The sequence below is a fragment of the Poecilia formosa genome, unplaced genomic scaffold (genome assembly GCF_000485575.1).
Source record: "Poecilia formosa unplaced genomic scaffold, Poecilia_formosa-5.1.2 Scaffold632, whole genome shotgun sequence".
NCBI classification, from domain to species: domain Eukaryota; kingdom Metazoa; phylum Chordata; class Actinopteri; order Cyprinodontiformes; family Poeciliidae; genus Poecilia; species Poecilia formosa.
In genome coordinates this window covers 1-21,495 of record NW_006800571.1, presented here as the reverse complement: position 1 = coordinate 21,495, position 21,495 = coordinate 1, and the positions used below count along the sequence as shown (strand labels likewise).

Sequence of the window (21,495 nt, the reverse complement as noted above, 5' to 3'; positions counted from 1 at the left end):
TAAGGCGCACCTAAAAACCTTCAATTTCCTCAAAAGCCAACAGTGCGCCTTATAATCCGGTGCGCCTTATATATGAACCAATATTGAGCCACAACAGGTCTAGCAATTACGGCAAGCAGCCGCCGACTTCATTTTCGCCCATAGAAGAAGAACTGCACGGTGCATGCTGGGATAGTTTTCAGAACGCTGGTTTGTAATCTATTAATAAAGTTTGACTGACCTATCTACCTACCGACTGTCTAGAATCAGGTCCTCTGCAGGTCATTTAGCACCACGTTCTCCACGAACATGCTGTGTGTGAACGGAGAAGGGTCACCATCGTCCGGCCACACCCCGGCCCAGTCGCGGAAGGCTCTCCTTGCTGACCGGCGTTGGACTGTTTCGTTGACATTCACTTTAGTGCAGCTCCTTCTAGTGGATGCATAACGTAACTCCAGCCCCTACTGTAGTGTCTATTCTATGCGCCTTATAATGCGGTGTGCCATGCGCCTTATAGTGCAGAAAATACGGTAAACAAAATGTAAGAATCATAGTTAAACTTACTTACATTTTTCAAGGCAATTGGTTTTCAACATTTTTTTAAGTAAAGTCAACTTGTAAAAGTTTAGAATGTACCATTAGTCCTGTGGTCTTTCTCATCCCAGTTCAAACCTCTTTTTAGTATTGTTATTTTTTACTTTTCTTCCAGCTTTTTCTAATACATAGAATAAGAATATGCTTATGACCGATCACCAAACTTAAAGGCTCTTTTTTTGTTATTAAGTAGAGTTTTCAACCCTCTTGTAACCCATAGTTTGTTGTCAGGTAGCATTTGACCTTTTTTGTGGTGATAGAATTGTCCACATAAACCAATGTAGTCAGAAATGCACAGCTAAGCTGTCAATGTCTTCTCCATGTCCCTTATAAAATATTGTTAACGAGGACCACGGATGGATTGTAGAGGTGCGGTATAAAAACGACTCCAGGAGGGGATAATGTTATTCTTCCTTTATTGAAGAAAACCGAACAGGAGTACAGCTGGCAGGTTTATGTGCTCTAACGCCGATGCAGACGAACTTTACATGTCCACACCAGAGTCAGCGAGTAACAACAACTAACACAAAAACATTTCCCCCTGGAACACACAACAGCTGCATGCAGAGTTTTTTTAACAAGGTAAATGCACAGTACCACACTTAAAACTCAGATTGGCCTAGCTAGTATGGGAAATAATGGAGGCATAATACAAGTACTACAAAATTTCCCAGTATGGTCTCTAAATGCATGCTTGCTCCAAATTCTTCAATTGACAATGTTCTAATTCAGACCCAAAATGTTCCACAATTACACAGCACACCTTTTTGCACAGCTACATATACATGTGTGACAATCTACACATCTTGATCACCTTAAAATAATCAAACAGGACCTATTTGGAGTCAATCTGCTGATCCAACCATGAAATCACCCCGCGGATGAGTGCATTTCATGTACATTGGCGCACAGACCAATGTGTTTTATTGTGACAAAAACTTGGGAAATTTACTATTTATATTAAAGTGAGGTTTTAACATTCTTTTTTTTTTATTTATTGTGTATGTGTTATGTCAGTGTCTGAGGATAAATGTTGTTCAGTTTCATTGTTTAAGTTTAAACAATAAAAGAGTAAAATCATGAAAAAACATTGGGTTCGATGCTTGTTGGCCCAAATAACTAAACGGAGTCAGATTTCAGTGTATTTAGGTGAGTTTTGCCGTTTGGTCATTTATTATTGTAAACAAAAAAAGTTTGCGTGTCTGCCGCACATTTTCACAGCAGCTAAAAAGTTTGTGTATGTTTACCCAAACTTACACACCTCATTCATCTTTATACATGCCGACTTGTGTGTAAAATATGGCATATACGCACGCTTTATACATGAGGCCCCTGGGCTTTCTATCATTGACTAAAGAGACAGTTATGCTGTAGGTGAACTACTGATTTTGAAGAAATTATTAAATAAATCTCTGACATATTATTTTTCTCATTTTTGTGACATTTAGCAAATACATATACAATTTTTTTATATATTTTGGTCAATTCTAACTAATCTAGAACAAGAGAAGTTTGTTCTGATTTACCTTAAATGAATCGGAATAAAAATGTGCCTTAAGCACTATAGCTACACCTATTCATTTTTGACAGATGGATGAAGGCTGTCAGAGGAAAGAGATTTCAAATACTCAGTATCCAAAAGTGGAAAAGGATCAGCCATGTCTTGATGGAAGTACTCATCTTCCCCTCTGGCAAAGAGACGTAGGATGTAAGTCTAAGGAAGACTAAGGAATACAGCATAATTGATATTTGCAGCTCCACTTATACCAACTGGATTTATTTTGTTTAACCTCATTGTGTGAGATCAAATGGTTCCATGTCAGCAAGGATTATAGCAGAGATTTAACACCTCACAGGATATATAATTACAGAGACTCACAGAGCAGGACCATATCCACATGCTCTTTTTAATATCCAGTACCTGTTGTGTTCTCACGAAGCTGAAGTTGGTTTCCAATTCTAGCTTCCAATAGCTAAAGGGCGATTCCACTTAATTTTTCACTACTTTCCGCTACTTACCGCATCTTTAATCAACTCTAGTTTAAAAACTACTACACCTAGACACCTCAAACCTGGACTAGATTATTCTTCTCTAATAGCAGAATATTTAGAATCATGTTTGGGATTTGTGAAACCTTTTCCTGATTTGTGAAAACTCAATAAAGTTCGATTTTCAACATTTTTCGCACCTCTTTCATGACTACAACTGCTCTAATTAAAAAACTACAACTCAGACACTTCAAAGCTGGACTAGATTATTCTTCTCTAATAGAATATTTATAACCATGTTTGGGATTTGTGAAACCTTTATCTGATTTGTGAAAACTCAAGAAAGTTGATAATCACTATTTTTTGGCATCTGGATCACACTAAAACTGCTCTAATTAAAAACCTAAAACACCTAGACTCTTCAAACCTGGACTAGATTATTCTCCCCTTCAAGCAGAATATTTAAAACCATGTTTGGGATTTGTGAAACTTTTTTCTGATTTGTGAAACTTCAATAAATGTTGATTTTACCACTTTTTGCATCTGGATCACACTAAAACTGCTCTAATTAAAGAACTACAACACCTAGACTCTTCAAACCTGGACTAGATTATTCTGCTACAATAGCAGAATATTTATAACCATGTTTGGGATTTGTGAAACCTTTTTCTGATTTGTAAAAACTCAATGAAGTTCAATTTTCACCATTTTTTGGCATCTGGATCACCATAGATCTACTCTAATTAAAAAACTACTACAGCTAGACACTTCAAACCTGGAATAGATTATTCTCTTCAAGCTGGATATTTAAAACTATGTTTGGGATTTGTGAAACAGTTTTCTGATTTGTGAAAACTCACTAAAATTAAAATTTCACCTTTTTTTTTCATTTGGATCACCACAGATCTGCTCTAATTAAAAAACTGCTACAGCTAGACACTTCAAAAACCTGGAATAGATTATTCTTCTCTTCAAGCAGAATATTTACAACCATGTTTGGGATTTGTGAAACTTTTTTCTGATTTGTGAAACTTCAATAAAGTCTGATTTCGGACATTTTTTGGATACTCCAGCTCCAAAACTACAACACCTAGACTCTTCAAACCTGGACTATATTGTTGTGCTCTAATAGCAGAATATTTTAATCCATGTTTGGAATTTGTGAAACCTTTATGTGATTTGTGAAACTTCACTAAAATTACTATTCATATATGTCCCATGCAGTTTTTTACAAATTCAATTCTAATTCACAACCACTTTATTAATCCCAATGGGAAATAAAATGTTGGTGTAACTCGTCGGTTTGGACCCAGCGTTCTGATGCTAAAAATTAGCATTAATGCTAAAGAAAGCTTCGATGTAGTCAATAACCTGTGGAGAGTCAGAAGCATGTGGACTAAGCTGTACTTGTACCATTCAGTATGTTAAAATTAATGCATAAACTAAAATTTGACAAAATGCTAATGTTAGCATGAAGACTAGTATGTGGGGCATCATTAGCATGTTCTCTGTCATTGACTTACTCCATTCAGTATACTAAACATGGCAAATAATTAAGAAATTTAACAAATAGGTTATTTTAGGTAAATGGCTAATGCTAATGCGCGCAAGGCAGTGCACTAGTGGGGGGCAGTGAAATGCTAATGTTTGTGCTAATGTTAATGAACTGCCTTGCTGCGCAATAATAAAGATAAATAATACAGAGACATTCTATTGGGTGTAGAACAATAGGTGCCTGCCATGCAATGCATGGAGTAAGTGACTGACTTGCAGAGCAAGTCAGTCACTTACTCTGACTTGTTTCTGACTTGTTTCACAAATCCCAAACATGATTCTAAATATTCTGCTATTAGAGAAGAATAATCTAGTCCACGTTTGAAGTGTCTAGGTGTAGTAGTTTTTAAACTAGAGTTGATTAAAGATGCGGAATCCACCTTCTTTCCCAGCTTAATTCCTTTCCTCTGTCATCAAGCTCTTGTGAAAGATGAGGATGTTCTACACCTACCACGTGTCACTGATCCACCACCGGCAAACCAAACCACAAAACTAAAGATTAGCAATATGTTCTTTTTTCTTTGTCTCTGTGTAATTATGCTCTGGAAATATATTTCAGACAGATGGATAGAAGAAAACCTGAAAAGTCATTTTAGTGTTTACTGTGCTGAGCATATTTTAATATTTCTGGTTGTTTTATACTTTAAACATGCAAATTATCTAAGAGAATATTGAGTAGGCAAATTATTAATTGAGATATAGTTGCTTCATCCTTTTTGTAGCAACTTATAGTACTGTGTACACATTTTAAACCACATCTGATTTCTATTCTTATTATTTTAAGGTGGTCTCGAGGAATAGTTCTCTAGGTTCTGAAGGTGTTTCAAATTTTCTCTGTGCACAGTTTCTGCTTTTGTCTTTGTATTCTATCTATGCATTGTTCTTGGCCATGGCTACATATTATATATGGCATGCCCCTCACCACACTAAGGCTTGTTTGTTTTTAAGTAAAAAAAAANATCTAGAACAAGAGAAGTTTGTTCTGATTTACCTTAAATGAATCGGAATAAAAATGTGCCTTAAGCACTACAGCTACACCTATTCATTTTTGACAGATGGATGAAGGCTGTCAGAGGAAAGAGATTTCAAATACTCAGTATCCAAAAGTGGAAAAGGATCAGCCATGTCTTGATGGAAGTACTCATCTTCCCCTCTGGCAAAGAGACGTAGGATGTAAGTCTAAGGAATACAGCATAATTGATATTTGCAGCTCCACTTATACCAACTGGATTTATTTTGTTTAACCTCATTGTGTGAGATCAAATGGTTCCATGTCAGCAAGGATTATAGCAGAGATTTAACACCTCACAGGATATATAATTACAGAGACTCACAGAGCAGGACCATATCCACATGCTCTTTTTAATATCCAGTACCTGTGTGTGCTCATGAAGCTGAAGTTGGTTTCCAATTCTAGCTTCCAATAGCTAAAGGGCGATTCCACTTAATTTTTCACTACTTTCCGCTACTTTCCGCATCTTTAATCAACTCTAGTTTAAAAACTACTACACCTAGACTAGATTATTCTTCTCTAATAGCAGAATATTTAGAATCATGTTTGGGATTTGTGAAACCTTTTTCTGATTTGTGAAAACTCAGTAAAGTTCGATTTTCAACATTTTTCGCACCTCTTTCATTACTACAACTGCTCTAATTAAAAAACTACAACTCAGACACTTCAAACCTGGACTAGATTATTCTTCTCTAATAGAATATTTATAACCATGTTTGGGATTTGTGAAACCTTTATCTGATTTGTGAAAACTCAAGAAAGTTCGATAATCACTATTTTTTGGCATCTGGATCACAATAAAACTGCTCTAATTAAAAACCTACAACACCTAGACTCTTCAAACCTGGACTAGATTATTCTCCCCTTCAAGCCGAATATTTAAAACCATGTTTGGGATTTGTGAAACTTTTTTCTGATTTGTGAAACTTCAATAAAGTCTGATTTCTGACATTTTTTGGATATTGGTCACTCCAGCTCCAAAACTGCAACACCTAGACTCTTCAAACCTGGACTATATTGTTGTGCTCTAATAGCAGAATATTTTAATCTATGTTTGGAATTTGTGAAACCTTTATGTGATTTGTGAAACTTCACTAAAGATCAGATTACTATTCATATATGTCCCATGCAGTTTTTTACAAATTCAATTCCAATTCACAACCACTTTATTAATCCCAATGGGAAATAAAATGTTGGTGTAACTCGTCGGTTTGGACCCAGCATTCTGATGCTAAAAATTAGCCTTAATGCTAAAGAAAGCTTCAATGTAGTCAATAACCTGTGGAGAGTCAGAAGCATGTGGACTAAGCTGTACTTGTACCATTCAGTATGTTAAAATTAATGCATAAACTAAAATTTGACAAAATGCTAATGTTAGCATGAAGACTAGTATGTGGGGCATCATTAGCATGTTCTCCGTCATTGACTTACTCCATTCAGTATACTAAACATGGCAAATAATTAAGAAATTTAACAAATAGGTTATTTTAGGTAAATGGCTAATGCTAATGCACGCAAGGCAGTGCACTAGTGGGGGGCAGTGAAATGCTAATGTTTGTGCTAATGTTAATGAACTGCCTTGCTGCGCAATAATAAAGATAAATAATACAGAGACATTCTATTGGGTGTAGAACAATAGGTGCCTGCCATGCAATGCATGGAGTAAGTGACTGACTTGCAGAGCAAGTCAGTCACTTACTCTGACTTGTTTCTGACTTGTTTCACAAATCCCAAACATGATTCTAAATATTCTGCTATTAGAGAAGAATAATCTAGTCCACGTTTGAAGTGTCTAGGTGTAGTAGTTTTTAAACTAGAGTTGATTAAAGATGCGGAATCCACCTTCTTTCCCAGCTTAATTCCTTTCCTCTGTCATCAAGCTCTTGTGAAAGATGAGGATGTTCTACACCTACCACGTGTCACTGATCCACCACCGGCAAACCAAACCACAAAACTAAAGATTAGCAATATGTTCTTTTTTCTTTGTCTCTGTGTAATTATGCTCTGGAAATATATTTCAGACAGATGGATAGAAGAAAACCTGAAAAGTCATTTTAGTGTTTACTGTGCTGAGCATATTTTAATATTTCTGGTTGTTTTATACTTTAAACATGCAAATTATCTAAGAGAATATTGAGTAGGCAAATTATTAATTGAGATATAGTTGCTTCATCCTTTTTGTAGCAACTTATAGTACTGTGTACACATTTTAAACCACATCTGATTTCTATTCTTATTATTTTAAGGTGGTCTCGAGGAATAGTTCTCTAGGTTCTGAAGGTGTTTCAAATTTTCTCTGTGCACAGTTTCTGCTTTTGTCTTTGTATTCTATCTATGCATTGTTCTTGGCCATGGCTACATATTATATATGGCATGCCCCTCACCACACTAAGGCTTGTTTGTTTTTAAGTAAAAAAAAAGAAAAAAAAAAAGAAGGTATAAAATAGTTTTGCGCAGCCACGCCAAGATCAGATTCCTTAAAACAAAGTAACAAAAACAAAAATCCTTTGTGGAACTTAAAACCTAAAAACTCAACAGTCACAAAATCGAAAAGCTTAGTCTGTAGTGCAGGGGTGGGCAACTCCAGGCCTCGAGGGCCGGTCTCCTGCAACTTTTAGATGCATCTCTACTTCAAACACACCTGATTCAAATAATGAGAATCTTTAGCAGGACTCTGGAGAACTTGACTGCACTTAGGAGGTGATTCAGCTGTTGGATTCAAGTGTGTTGGACATGTAAGAGTTGCAGGACACTGGCCCTCGAGGACCTGGATTGCCCACCCCTACTCTAGTGTCTCATAAACTAAATCTCCCCATTTGGCCCTATGGATCCAGCAGAGAGATACAGTGCAGCAGATTGAGCACATCACACAGGATTGCTCCAATGTTGTATCAGGCCTTGAGCAAAATTTAATTTGGGGACCCTCTTCCTGCTAAGAACATCACAGAAACCTGTGAGAGTGAGGGGCAGTTTATTGGCCATGCTTGAAAGCAGGGGTGGAAATTAGCACCCGCCACTGGCCAAATGCGGGTAAAAGTATGAAGNTGTAACTCGTCGGTTTGGACCCAGCATTCTGATGCTAAAAATTAGCCTTAATGCTAAAGAAAGCTTCAATGTAGTCAATAACCTGTGGAGAGTCAGAAGCATGTGGACTAAGCTGTACTTGTACCATTCAGTATGTTAAAATTAATGCATAAACTAAAATTTGACAAAATGCTAATGTTAGCATGAAGACTAGTATGTGGGGCATCATTAGCATGTTCTCCGTCATTGACTTACTCCATTCAGTATACTAAACATGGCAAATAATTAAGAAATTTAACAAATAGGTTATTTTAGGTAAATGGCTAATGCTAATGCACGCAAGGCAGTGCACTAGTGGGGGGCAGTGAAATGCTAATGTTTGTGCTAATGTTAATGAACTGCCTTGCTGCGCAATAATAAAGATAAATAATACAGAGACATTCTATTGGGTGTAGAACAATAGGTGCCTGCCATGCAATGCATGGAGTAAGTGACTGACTTGCAGAGCAAGTCAGTCACTTACTCTGACTTGTTTCTGACTTGTTTCACAAATCCCAAACATGATTCTAAATATTCTGCTATTAGAGAAGAATAATCTAGTCCACGTTTGAAGTGTCTAGGTGTAGTAGTTTTTAAACTAGAGTTGATTAAAGATGCGGAATCCACCTTCTTTCCCAGCTTAATTCCTTTCCTCTGTCATCAAGCTCTTGTGAAAGATGAGGATGTTCTACACCTACCACGTGTCACTGATCCACCACCGGCAAACCAAACCACAAAACTAAAGATTAGCAATATGTTCTTTTTTCTTTGTCTCTGTGTAATTATGCTCTGGAAATATATTTCAGACAGATGGATAGAAGAAAACCTGAAAAGTCATTTTAGTGTTTACTGTGCTGAGCATATTTTAATATTTCTGGTTGTTTTATACTTTAAACATGCAAATTATCCAAGAGAATATTGAGTAGGCAAATTATTAATTGAGATATAGTTGCTTCATCCTTTTTATAGCAACTTATAGTACTGTGTACACATTTTAAACCACATCTGATTTCTATTCTTATTATTTTAAGGTGGTCTTGAGGAATAGTTCTCTAGGTTCTGAAGGTGTTTCAAATTTTCTCTGTGCACAGTTTCTGCTTTTGTCTTTGTATTCTATCTATGCATTGTTCTTGGCCATGGCTACATATTATATATGGCATGCCCCTCACCACACTAAGGCTTGTTTGTTTTTAAGTAAAAAAAAAGAAAAAAAAAAAGAAGGTATAAAATAGTTTTGCGCAGCCACGCTAAGATCAGAAAAATGTGTTCCTTAAAACAAAGTAACAAAAACAAAAATCCTTTGTGGAACTTAAAACCTAAAAACTCAACAGTCACAAAATCGAAAAGCTTAGTCTGTAGTGCAGGGGTGGGCAACTCCAGGCCTCGAGGGCCAGTCTCCTGCAACTTTTAGATGCATCTCTACTTCAAACACACCTGATTCAAATAATGAGAATCTTTAGCAGGACTCTGGAGAACTTGACTGCACTTAGGAGGTGATTCAGCTGTTGGATTCAAGTGTGTTGGACATGTAAGAGTTGCAGGACACTGGCCCTCGAGGACCTGGATTGCCCACCCCTACTCTAGTGTCTCATAAACTAAATCTCCCCATTTGGCCCTATGGATCCAGCAGAGAGATACAGTGCAGCAGATTGAGCACATCACACAGGATTGCTCCAATGTTGTATCAGGCCTTGAGCAAAATTTAATTTGGGGACCCTCTTCCTGCTAGGAACATCACAGAAACCTGTGAGAGTGAGGGGCAGTTTATTGGCCATGCTTGAAAGCAGGGGTGGAAATTAGCACCCGCCACTGGCCAAATGCGGGTAAAAGTATGAAGTGGCGTGTAAATTGGAGCAATGCACCCACCACTGTGGCGTGTTGACAATTTGAACAGAAAAAAAAGCTGCATTTAGTTTGAACTTCTGTCCAGGGGACAGGAGGATGATTATGAGAGAGACCAGGGACAGATTGAGGAAGAGTTCAGCTTAACTGCTGCTGCCCGGTAAAAAGGAGTGAAAATGTTCATAAAGAAAATGTTTCATGGAGACCGGAGGGCAGGTGTGTGTGTGTGTGTGTGTGTGTGTGTGTGTGTGTGTGTGTGTGCATTTGTTTGTAATGCCTTGTGGGGATAATCTTCCTGACACATACTACACTGTGGGGACCAATTGCTCCTTGTGGGGACCGGAGCCTGGTCCCCACAAGGGGAAACCCTGTTTTTGGGTCAGGGGTCAAATTTAGGGCTAAGGTATGAATTGAGTTTTGGTTAGGGTTAGGGTTAGGTATGTGATGGGTAGGGTTAGGAAAAGGGTAAAGGTAAGGTTTAGGCTGTAGAAATGAATGGAAGTCAATAGAAAGTCCCCACAAAGACAGCCACGCAAACGTGCGTCCGTGAGTCCGGGAGGGGAAAATCAACACTAAACTCCAGGTAGTCAGAAAAACTTTGAAATAAAACAGGAATAATGATGGCCCATGGAATTAATAATAAACATGTTCTGAAATATTTTAGTAATAATATAATAACTGTGAATTTCAATAGAAAACGTAATAAGTAAGGGAAAACAAATAAAACAATTAGAAAACACCTATCGATACCATTTAAAAATATTTTATAAATGACTAGACACATTTTTAATCAATATTATATGGGAGAGTTGTTGCTAAAATGTGGAAATGTTCAACATATGATTGCAAGAATGTTAGGGTTAAAGTTTGCTGTTAGCAATTACATCAACTGAATGTATTGCACTACAACCCTGTTAAGGTGTCTATGCTTTATGTTAAATTATTATGTATAAGTACATGTGTATGGTAAACTTATTGTCAGCGAATCGGTTTTCATAGAGTTAAGACTAAATCATATATTTTATACAATTTGCTTGTACTGGTGGGGTTTGTAATTGAAAGAAACAAACAGTGGCTGGTGAAATGGTTGAGTGGCCAGTAAAAAATTTTCTCTACCAACCACTATGGCTGGTAGAGAAAATTTTTTTATTCCGACCCCTGCTTGAAAGCAATCAGTGATAGTTGTAATTTGCTGAGATAACAAAAATACATTCACAAACAGAACAAACAAAGCTCAAACTCAAAGATTAAATTCACAGCATCAGATTGTAGCTATGGTAACAAAACAATCTAACTATGAAGATTATGAAACTATGAAGATTGTTCTTTGCACTTTTACAGTGTAAAATTGAAGGCTCCTTAAAATCCTAAATTTAAATGTTAATTTAAAATCATACTTTTTCTATGCTGAAACCATTAAATGAAATTTAACAGCATTGACTTTGTCTATAAACAAATGTTAAAATTCTGTATATGTGATCTGTGTTAAAATGTTAGTATTCATGGGGCTCTAAAGCTCTGGGGGCCTTAGGCAGCTGCTAGTTCATTTATGCCATTGATGATCTTGAAGTATAGATGTTGTTGGTGGTGAACTAATAGAAATGGAAAATCCAGCAAGCAAACCTGGGCAGTAAATTGACTAAACAAAATGCATTCTGTGTAAATTAGACACAAAGAAATCACTGATTATTACAACATTAGTTGGATATAAACTTGAATCAGTTTAATGATGACAGAAATCCCATGTCATGAAAATACATCTCATGCTTAGACAATGGAAATGGCATTGAAGCCACCTTTCTCAAACACAATGCAAACATTTTCAAAGTTTAATACAGCAAAACTCAGCCATGTCAAAGTAAAAAGTAGGAAATGTGCTCATGAAAACCCTGAAGTATGTAAAAAACTGGTTAGCATCTCATCTTTTGTATGTTTTTAACCCTTATGTCTAGAAATGGGGTCCAACCGACCCCACACACGTAAAACTTGTATCATTTTTCACAGTCCTCTATGTTTGCCTCAGTCCTCGCACATGCAAGGTTTAAGGCTGCTCTGGTTTAAGAGTAAACACAATTTATGACATAGTGACATAAATCACGTGGTGTGGATTCAGGCACAGTCGGCAATTTGATCAACATATCAGGATGGAGAGGGTAGCTACCTTATGATTTCTAAGCTAGCATTTACAACTTTAAATACCACTGTCTATGAACCCTAACCCAGTGTGTTACATTCACAGACAAATTAGCACGACTAGAACAAGTAGAAGCCATGACCAAACTGGCAAAAACAACTTGGGAAAACAATTTCAGTCTCTCTGTTCAATTCTCCAGTCCCTCACTTCCAACGTCTGTCACGGAGCCTCAAATAATTGACATAGTTGCAAAGAGTCAGTACTTTAAAATAGTATTCAGGGTAATAGAAACAACTTCTACTTCAAAATACAAGTACAAACATTTAATCAAATCACGTAATAAAATGGTTTTCTGGCAATTGCTAAGCTACCAGGATAATGTCTAAGGCAATTGTAATTTTCGTTAGCTTTACCCCTTGTTAGGAAGAACACTTGTGCAAAGTTGCATGCTTTTATATTACCTTCCGAACAATTCTAACTATATAGTACATGAATCGCCCAGACTAAAGTAGTAATTAGGCAAGAGCTTGCCTACCAAGTTGGCCTTGATAATTTCTGGTTCAGACCTGTGGGAACTATGTATGTGTCAATTGGAATGTATATTGTTATTGATTTATTGTCCAGCCCTAGTCACACTTAAATAGTTCAGGTCCTGACACCAATTATAATACCAGACAACTTGAGTACAGAAGTAAAAAAGCAGTTTTCAAATTATGATGGAAATTAAAAAGAGGATAAATCACATCTCCAAGAAAGGTCATTTAGGACAAATGTTTTTTCAAGAAAAAATGTAAAAAATATTTATTTAAGGCTTAATCATCAATATCAAATATCTACACGGGTCTCAGTGTGCATGCTGAAAAACCACTGAGCTGAACCATCTTCAGGACCTCAGGGATCACTGGATTAAAAATAGACAGGGTTGTGTAGTAATACTCACTGCATAGACTCTGGATCACTCCTGTGAAAATGTGTAGGAGAGCAAAGTTTCTAAATGCACCTACGAATACAAAGAGACAATATCTAAAAGCCCAGCTGCCTCCTCTGGGTCTGAGCTCATTTAAAGTAGTAAAACGACAGGTGGAAAAATGTATTCGGTCTAAGGAATGCAACTTTAAATCCTGGACCGTTGAGGTTTTAGAGCTAAAAAAAGGCATCTGTTAGAATGTGGGTGTGAGATTGTACCTACCATGACAGGCTGGTCCATATATAAAAGTAACCAGTAACCTCTAGATCTAACTAAAGCATAATGATAAATACAATCAAAACCAAACCCAGAGTCCTGACAACTTTTCTGTTTTAAAGAGAAAAAAAAAAAACATTTTTGAGTCAGTTCATTGCTGTTTTTTTGTATTGGATGAGAATTGGTGCATCCCTAATTCTTATTATTGATAGATCACCCTTCTTTCTGTTTAGGTTTGTTTGTTGTTAGTGTTTTCTTTCGTTTTAGAGGTTTTCAGCTCCCTGGTGTTTCCTCCCTGCTTTTTTCCCAGTTTATCTCCTTAGCTTCCCTGTGCCATCTTCTTCCCGCCCCTCAGCTGGCTCCTGTGCCAACTACTCACACCTGGAACCAGTTATCTCGTTAGGTCCATTGATCCATTTAGTAGCTCCCAGTATTTAAGCTCCTCTATCCCAGTCACAACTCGTCAGTCTGTCTCATTACCCTGGTCATTGTTTCCCTCCTTGGATTACCTGTTGTTCCCTCGACTTTCCAGTTTGTTTTGTTTTTGGATTTTCTTGTTCCCTTGGATTTTTTTGTTGGTTGATTTTCTTCATTAAAACATCCACTTATTTCTACGTCTGCTGCCTGCTGCGTTTGGGTCCACCACCACACCATTGACAAATGTACTGAATTCTAAACTTATTTGATAACTTTGCATCAGTACAGAAAACTAAACAACACAAATGGTTTCACAAGCTTGGTCAAAAACATGTAAAAACAACTTTTCACATCAGTCAGTGCAATTAGGAGTATAACATCACATTAGTTGGGGAAACAGTTTTATAAATCAAGAAAATAGATTGACTACCTTGGTCAAACTTCTAAAAATAGGTGGAAAAAATACATATATGTAAGACAGTGTCTTACTTCAACCCAAAGGAAACCCAACGTAAATAATGATTTTATGTTAGATGAAATAAAATAATTATTGATGTAGTTCATCAGCGAGGCGCAGCGCTACTCACTGCTACTGTAACACTAGAGTTGCATGCCAGTGGAATGCTATAGATAGCAGTGTTCTAAAAACAATAAAAGCTATGCAACTCACCCTAGAATCTTATTCCTTTAGACACAAATTCCTCTTATACAAGTAGTCCTGGTGTTTTTTTTCCCCACCGGTATCTTTATGGTGGATGTTATCTCCAAAGCATCTTTTTTTCGAAGGCCAGTTACTGGCATGGGTTGAGTGATGTGTTGGAGATGTTAATGAGCCATGTGCTTACTTAAAACTTGAAACTTATTGTCCAAAGCCAAAATAAAAGCATGTAAATAGCCAATAAAGTCTGGCATAATGATCAACTCTAGGTTTTCCCTCAGCAACCATTGAAACTGCCAGCTAGGTAGGTAGTAGGAGTTGGAGTTATGTTGAGTGTTAAATTTTACTTTATTTTTAAAAACTAACATTTCATGATATCTAAATTCATTTCAGATTCTGATTATGGTTAGCATGTGCACAAATATAGGGTATATATTTATGTATATTGTGAGGGATTTACCCCCTCCCTAACAGGTGCTGTTTTTTGGTGTACTTTATATATTCTAATTTATTTGGTAAATGTATTTTGTGTTTGGGGGAAGTAACTTGATTTATTTACTTGCTTTAATCATCTTCTCTTCTCTTTGAGGTCACCTGGTCATGTGTTGCCATGGAAGTGCCCATGAGCAGTGCTGACAAGGACCTGGTGTTTTCAATCAGCCTCGTTGGGAAAATCCATTGTCTGAGAGGGAGGAGAGATGTAGTTTTGATTTTGTTTGGATCCAGATTGTTGTTTTTTAGCTTTGAGTTAATTGTAACTGTGTAAACATTTTTTTAGGAATATAGTTTAGTACAAATGTTCTTTTTTTTGGAAATGCAAATGTCTCCACTCCTTTAATTAGTCCTTGTGGGAGCCAATCCCTTAAAAGCCAAGTGGTTCAGATGAGAGGGAGATTCTCCCCCTCTTGTTTGACTGCATGACATGCTGTTAAATGGATTGAAGTGTGTGAAACTGGAGATAAAGGAAAAAATTGAGAGCTCTAAAACTGCTGGCCCGAGTCTGGTCTTTGGTTGCAAACCAACATATATGCTTTACATTGTTTTAACAGAAAAAAAGTACAATATAAAAAACTTAATCTGATTTGCTCTTATTGATCGGGCACTATGCTGTTGTACACAAATATTTTAGTAATTGACTATTCTATTGATTATTCAAGTAATCAGATAACATTTTTTGGGATAAAATAAAACCTTGGTAAATCTAACGTAACAGCAGTGTTACTATTGAATATCAACATCGGTTCAGTTTTTCATATTTGAGCATCCCTAACTATTACTTTTCTGTAGTTTAGAAAATTAACTTGTAACAATAATGGCTCACTTTTTAAGTTAATCTGAAGAAAAGTTATCCACAAATCTGAAATTATATTCAATTTAATAATAGAGGCAGGCTCTCAAATATGCTTATATAAAAAAAGTCTGTACTCCGACTTTTAATTTATGTATTCATTCATCAATAGATGAACCCTCACCTTGTCCAGCCATTTATAGCTTTTGCGTCCATGATGGCGATAGAATTCGTTCATCACACACTGACACACATCTACCAGCTATGTACTGCCACGATGCGCTCCCCCACCCATTTGTTGAGACCAGGATGACATGAAATTAATTTTCCGATTCATCCATAAAGCTACACTTACATTAAGCAAAAACTACAACGTAGCTGCATGCAGTGTTCATTCTATCCGCTCATCTGTATAAACACTCCTGCCTTGGTGTTCCCTGCCTAAACCAGCCACCAGGCAGCAGCTCCGGAAGGAAAAAGGCTGTCATATTCCATGTATCATGCCAGTCAATTTAAGAATGTTTATTGGTCTCCTGAAACACAATAAAAACCCAGACATTGTCATCAATCAATAAAATTCTCCCAGACCAAACTTAAAAATTCGACCTCATGCTGCTAGCACTTGGCACTTAGCAACAACTCATAGGCGGAAATGAGAGCAATACCAACACAAATTATGACCCAGTCGGAACATGGTGCACTAATTAATAAAACATAATTTAACAAAGCTTTGAGGCAGATAAATTTTACCTTGAGGAATTTTAATAATCGAGGTACTTGAATCATTCGAGGAATTGTAACAGCACATCGTCACCGATACCCAATCTAAAAATGTTTTCAATGTCGGGACCCCAGAGCAACTGCAGCTGTACGGTAGTACATACTGTGAGAAATTTGAGATTTTCCTCAGAGTAAAAAAAAAATAAGATAGTTGTGGGGGAAAAAAAAATCTTTAGTTTACATAGCCCACATCTATAGATGTGAATGTTGTGGGGGTGGGCACGTCCTGAACCTGACTGTTATTGGTCAGTTTACTTTTGTTTATTTGGCAGCTTGGAGCTCTTTCTGTGAGCCAATTAGGACTATGCTGTGAAGCTAGCTAACAATGAATACCTGAACTTTTAACCCTGATGCAGTCCTGAGAGGGGTCGCACTGACCCCAACTGAGCTTTTTATTGTGCTTATGTGCGTGTTCGTTTTTACAAGTTTTTTTTGTTTGTTTGTTTTTGTTTTTTTATGGCTTCGATGGGGTGACCACTGACGGGTCATCCCATCGATTCTCCATTGACGGATCGTGACATCTTCCGCGCTCCTCCTCAGCATCACGCTGGACCGGGAGAGTTAAACAATTAAATCTAGTCAAAACGTTTGTCACAAAGAGTAGAAATGAAGCAAACGTTGCTTCATTTCCTCCTCTGGAATCTGAGAAAAATCACCCGAGCCTGGGAATCAGCGTCCTCCTCCTCCTCACACGGGTAGGGTTTGCTTTCCTGTCTTTATTATTTAGTATAATTTGTTAAACATTTTTAAAAAGCTATGCGGGCATATAAGTTTGTGTGTGTGTGTTGCATTAGGCACGACAGTTGGGCCTTGTGAGGATCAGATCCGCAGTTTCTGTGTGCCATGCGCATTGTGTTCGTGTGGGCTATCAGTGTAAGTTAGGTTTGTGCAGTTCATGTGTTTTGGGGTTGTGGCTGTGTTCATGTGGATCAGGTGCAATGATAGTTTTATGTGTACCCTCCGATAATATCCTGCGGTGCCCCTGTCCGTACTAATACAGATATTAATATCGGATCTGTGCATCTCAAGATCCTATATGTAAGTTTCTGAGCAACATACAGTCATGAACAGGTCAATATTTTCCTGGGAAAGACTTGCTTAGTTTAGCAAGAAAACTGTAGAACCTTATCAGCACTTTGAGCACTTCCAACATCCTCTATTTGCAACTAACTTTTATCTACAAATCTGTTCATTCTGTTACAAGCTAATTCTGTTGAAATGAGCAGATATGTGTAGCTTACATTAAGCTGTGGTTAAGTTTGAGTATATCTCAGCTTAGAATGTAAATGCTGTTTTGTCTGAGCTGGAGTCCAGGATCTGACTTGTCTGGGCTGTGTGGCACTCGGGGCGGATGTGCTCATCCCTCAGGAATAGTCTGGTATTGTTAGCTGGTGAAGGAGGCCCGGCCATGACAGCAAACAAAGGGACATCACACACAGACTCAAGAATAATGTCAACAGAGCTCTGGGTGCATGTTGGTAAGAGTTTCTCAAGTTCATTTACATGAAATTCCTTTTTATGATGATTCAGTCTGCCAGTGATGAAGTCCATACCATTATTTATGCTTATCTGGGAGCTAATGGTTTCAGTTTCCTGAGTAAAAAGAAAAAAAAATCTGTACATCTAAGGAGCTTCCATCAAATTTGCTTACTTTCTGACTGTTTTTCATGTTAAAATGTTAGTCTTTTCCAGACACAAATTTGGAGATCTCGAGATTCTGGAATAAATATGTAGCCTGCTAAAAAAAAGGTGGATGGATGGACAGATGGATAAAAAGACAGACAAATGTTTGGATAGATGGGTCCATAGATGGATGATTAGTTTGTCCTTCTGTCACTCTGACCAAAGGAAAGATTAGTTAACATGTATGTTAAACAATAGATTGTCTAAAAGATGGATGGATACTACTTTTATACAATTTAAAGAGGAATTAAGTTTATTAATATTATTCTCTCATTTTGGTTTTCAATACTTTTTCAGATTGTTTACAGTTAATGATCAACTGCAACTGGCAGAGTTCACTGATCAGCTATTTGCCATGTTATCTGTAAAGTTTTCTAATATTGTCTCAGCTGAATAATCACAAAAGAACCCCTTTTGGCTGTCATAAATAGTCAAAATGTCAATTTAGTTAGACAACGCTTGCAACTTTAAATATCAGTCATGAAAGAGCAGTGAATGATCCTTACCTTTAATATATTCTCATATATAGTGTCCCGGAAATCCAGCAGCGCTTTCTTATCAAACTCCTGCCCGTTAATGATGCGCATCTGTTTCAGGAATGTCGACTTTCCGCTTTCTCCGGCCCCGAGAAGGAGGATCTTCACCAGCCGCCGAACGGCTCTCCTCTCTCGAGCGAGCATGGCATCTATCTCCCGGCTTCGGCGCCTCGCCTCTCGCTCTTGCACTGCGTCCCTCTCTCGGCTGCCCTGCTTGCTCGCACCCGGCTCTCGGGTGGCCTCGGCTGGGAGCAGGCAGCGGCTTAGGGTGCGGACCACTCCCGACATTGCGAGTCCGTGGGAAAAATTATTAGAAAAAGTTTACTGAAACTCCAGTGGGAAAATGTTCATTATATGACTGCCACCTCCGGAAAAGGATTGGCCCAGTTCGACAACACCACTTTGACAAACAAACCGTCTCCACCGGGTAAATCAGAAAAGTCTACTTCTAGTGGAAGAAGTCCTTATTTATCGTCCGACCTGCAGACAAGTCTTGTCCATCTTGGTTGGGCGCATCCATAATTAATTTCATGGAGGAACAAAGCCTATAAAACTACTTAAACATCCACTTAAATAGTCAAAATAAAGGCCAGAAAATAGATCTCAAGTCGGCGTGTCTATCCGAAGCACAAGTCTTCTAGATGTGGAATCTCCCACAAAGGGACAGCCTGATCCAAACAGACAACTTGTGGTCGGTGAACTTGAGAGAGCAGCCCCTGCGGGCGGCGGTGGGACGGTCACACTGATGAGGAGCACCGCTGAAGTACCGTGGCCTTACCACAGGGTGCGCCCTCGGACACAAAGGGGCGAAAAATCCCTTTCAATCACACTAATAAGAATATTTCATTATAAATATTTATCTGAATTCTCATCAAAAGAAAGATAGTGTGAAACAATAATACAAAAAATAATGAAAAGAGTATTTCTTTGTTTTTAGAGATGACTGTGTCTGTCATTATAAAGGATGTAAGCTCCCCCAGCTCTTATTATTGCTGCTTCTAGGGACCTCCTGGCATTTCACTGATTTAGAACTTCTAATTGGGCTACAAGTATGTAATTTGTTTCTACTAAGTTAAAAAAAGAAAGTAGATAAAATAAATGACTGAATCTAACCCCTTAAAGAAAGAAACCTGTTTTATGGATGAACTTTTATGACTTTATATTTTTGATTAGTTACTTGGTAGTTTTTACAAAGTTTTTAAGATTCAAAAGAAAGTATTATAGTCATTTTTAGATATTTAATGAAGTATTAATTGCCACATGGGGTATAACCATTTCCCCTTTCATTATCCTGGTCACTTTGCAAAATTGGTTAAGAAAGAGGGATCCTCATTCAGTCTTAAAAGCGATTAAAGGAAATGTCCCTCCATCTTTGGTTGTACTTTTGGTTAACAGGATGTGACTTGCAGCTTACTAATTAGAGGTTTGTACAAACCCAAATCAACTTTAAAAATCAACTAAATATTACATTTATTTTAACAGATACCAACCTTCCCATTAAAATATGCACTCATATAATTATTTGATTTCTTTAATATTTGGAACCAAAGAACAAATGAAACCTAGGTGTAAATTCAAACTGGAAGACTCTTCATCTCACCTGTCCAGCTAATCACTTCATCATGCTCCTCCTTCGTGGTCAATTGGTGCCAGTCTTCTCATCTTCTCCAATCATCAGACATGGCTTCCTTCATAAAGAGTAAAAAGTAAAAGCAGCATTTATGTTTAATTTCAATATATTTTGTAAGGTACAAAGCAGCAGGTAAATGTTTATATGCAGCACAAACATATTAAACTGAATAAAGTAATTTTGAGGTAGAAGTACAGTCGTCATTCATGATTAGTTGTAACAATAGACTTTATTTGAGAAATATTTTAGATATAAAATAGTAATACTGCAGGCTGTTTAGTTTTTATAAACTTTAATAAAATATTATCACACAAACATCGCCATGTTGTTCACGCTGCAATGCATTTTGGGTAAATGACGCCTATGTCTGACCGCGCTTGCTCTGTCCAGCCAAAACTGCGACAACGAATGTCATTAAGCCATTTCAATTGAAACAGAGTCCTTTGAAATCTTTAATCTAATATCTTTAGACCTAAAAAGGAATGACCTAGAGTCAGCACACAGTTTCAGTTATTACAGCTAATCTCTAGCCGAACTAGAGATCAGACCCAAAATCTGGGAGTAGTGATGGACTCATACCAGAACCTTGAGAGCCGCATAAAGATAGTTACAAAGTTGGCCTTATATCACCTTTAGAATGTTTCCAAGATTAAAGGACTTATGTCTCAGTAAGATCTAGAAAAACTCATCCATGCATTTCTTTTGTCACATTGATTACTGCAAAATTATCTGCACAGGCCTGCTTAAACACCCGCTTCGGATGTTATCATCCCATAGAATGGCGATTATCAGTGGTTATCAGCCCCATTGAATCGCCTCAGTTGGTCCCTGCTCTGCCTGATAGCAGGCTATCAACCATTCTATCGGTGATAACAGCCGCTTGTCGCTAATAGAACCTTTTTTTTTACCTTTTTTTAAAAACCTTTATTTATAATTTATCTGCGAATTTGAACAGGATATTAAGAATTTACTAAAAATACAAAAGCCAAACGTATCCGTCATAAGATTTTAATTAGGTATTTAAAAACAACTCACTAAAATCTAAAACCGGAGTTTTTTTTTTTTTGTTTTGTTTTTTTGTTTTGTTTATTTTTGTTCGCTTTTTTAAAAACCTATATTTCCAATATGCCTTTTATTTCTTTGGATGTTTTCC

The 21,495-nt window shown here is 37.3% G+C and overlaps 1 protein-coding gene and 1 long non-coding RNA gene across 2 annotated transcripts in view; one reads left to right on the top strand and one right to left on the bottom strand.

Moving 5' to 3' along the window:
* The window catches only part of LOC107834460 (guanine nucleotide-binding protein subunit alpha-12-like), a 68,106-nt gene extending 47,025 nt beyond the window's left edge, over positions 1 to 21,081 (bottom strand). Inside the window, exon 1 of the mRNA XM_016665906.1 lies at positions 18,683 to 21,081. Within this exon, the coding sequence (XP_016521392.1) occupies positions 18,683 to 19,000 (318 nt within the window). The 5' untranslated portion in view covers positions 19,001 to 21,081. The remainder of the gene's footprint in view (positions 1 to 18,682) is intronic.
* On the top strand, positions 8,505 to 21,163 carry LOC107834462 (uncharacterized). The gene is made up of 3 exons (XR_001660250.1): positions 8,505 to 8,516; positions 13,145 to 13,153; positions 21,080 to 21,163. It is a non-coding gene; the product is annotated as an uncharacterized LOC107834462 (long non-coding RNA).
* The last annotated feature ends 332 nt before the right edge of the window (positions 21,164 to 21,495 follow it).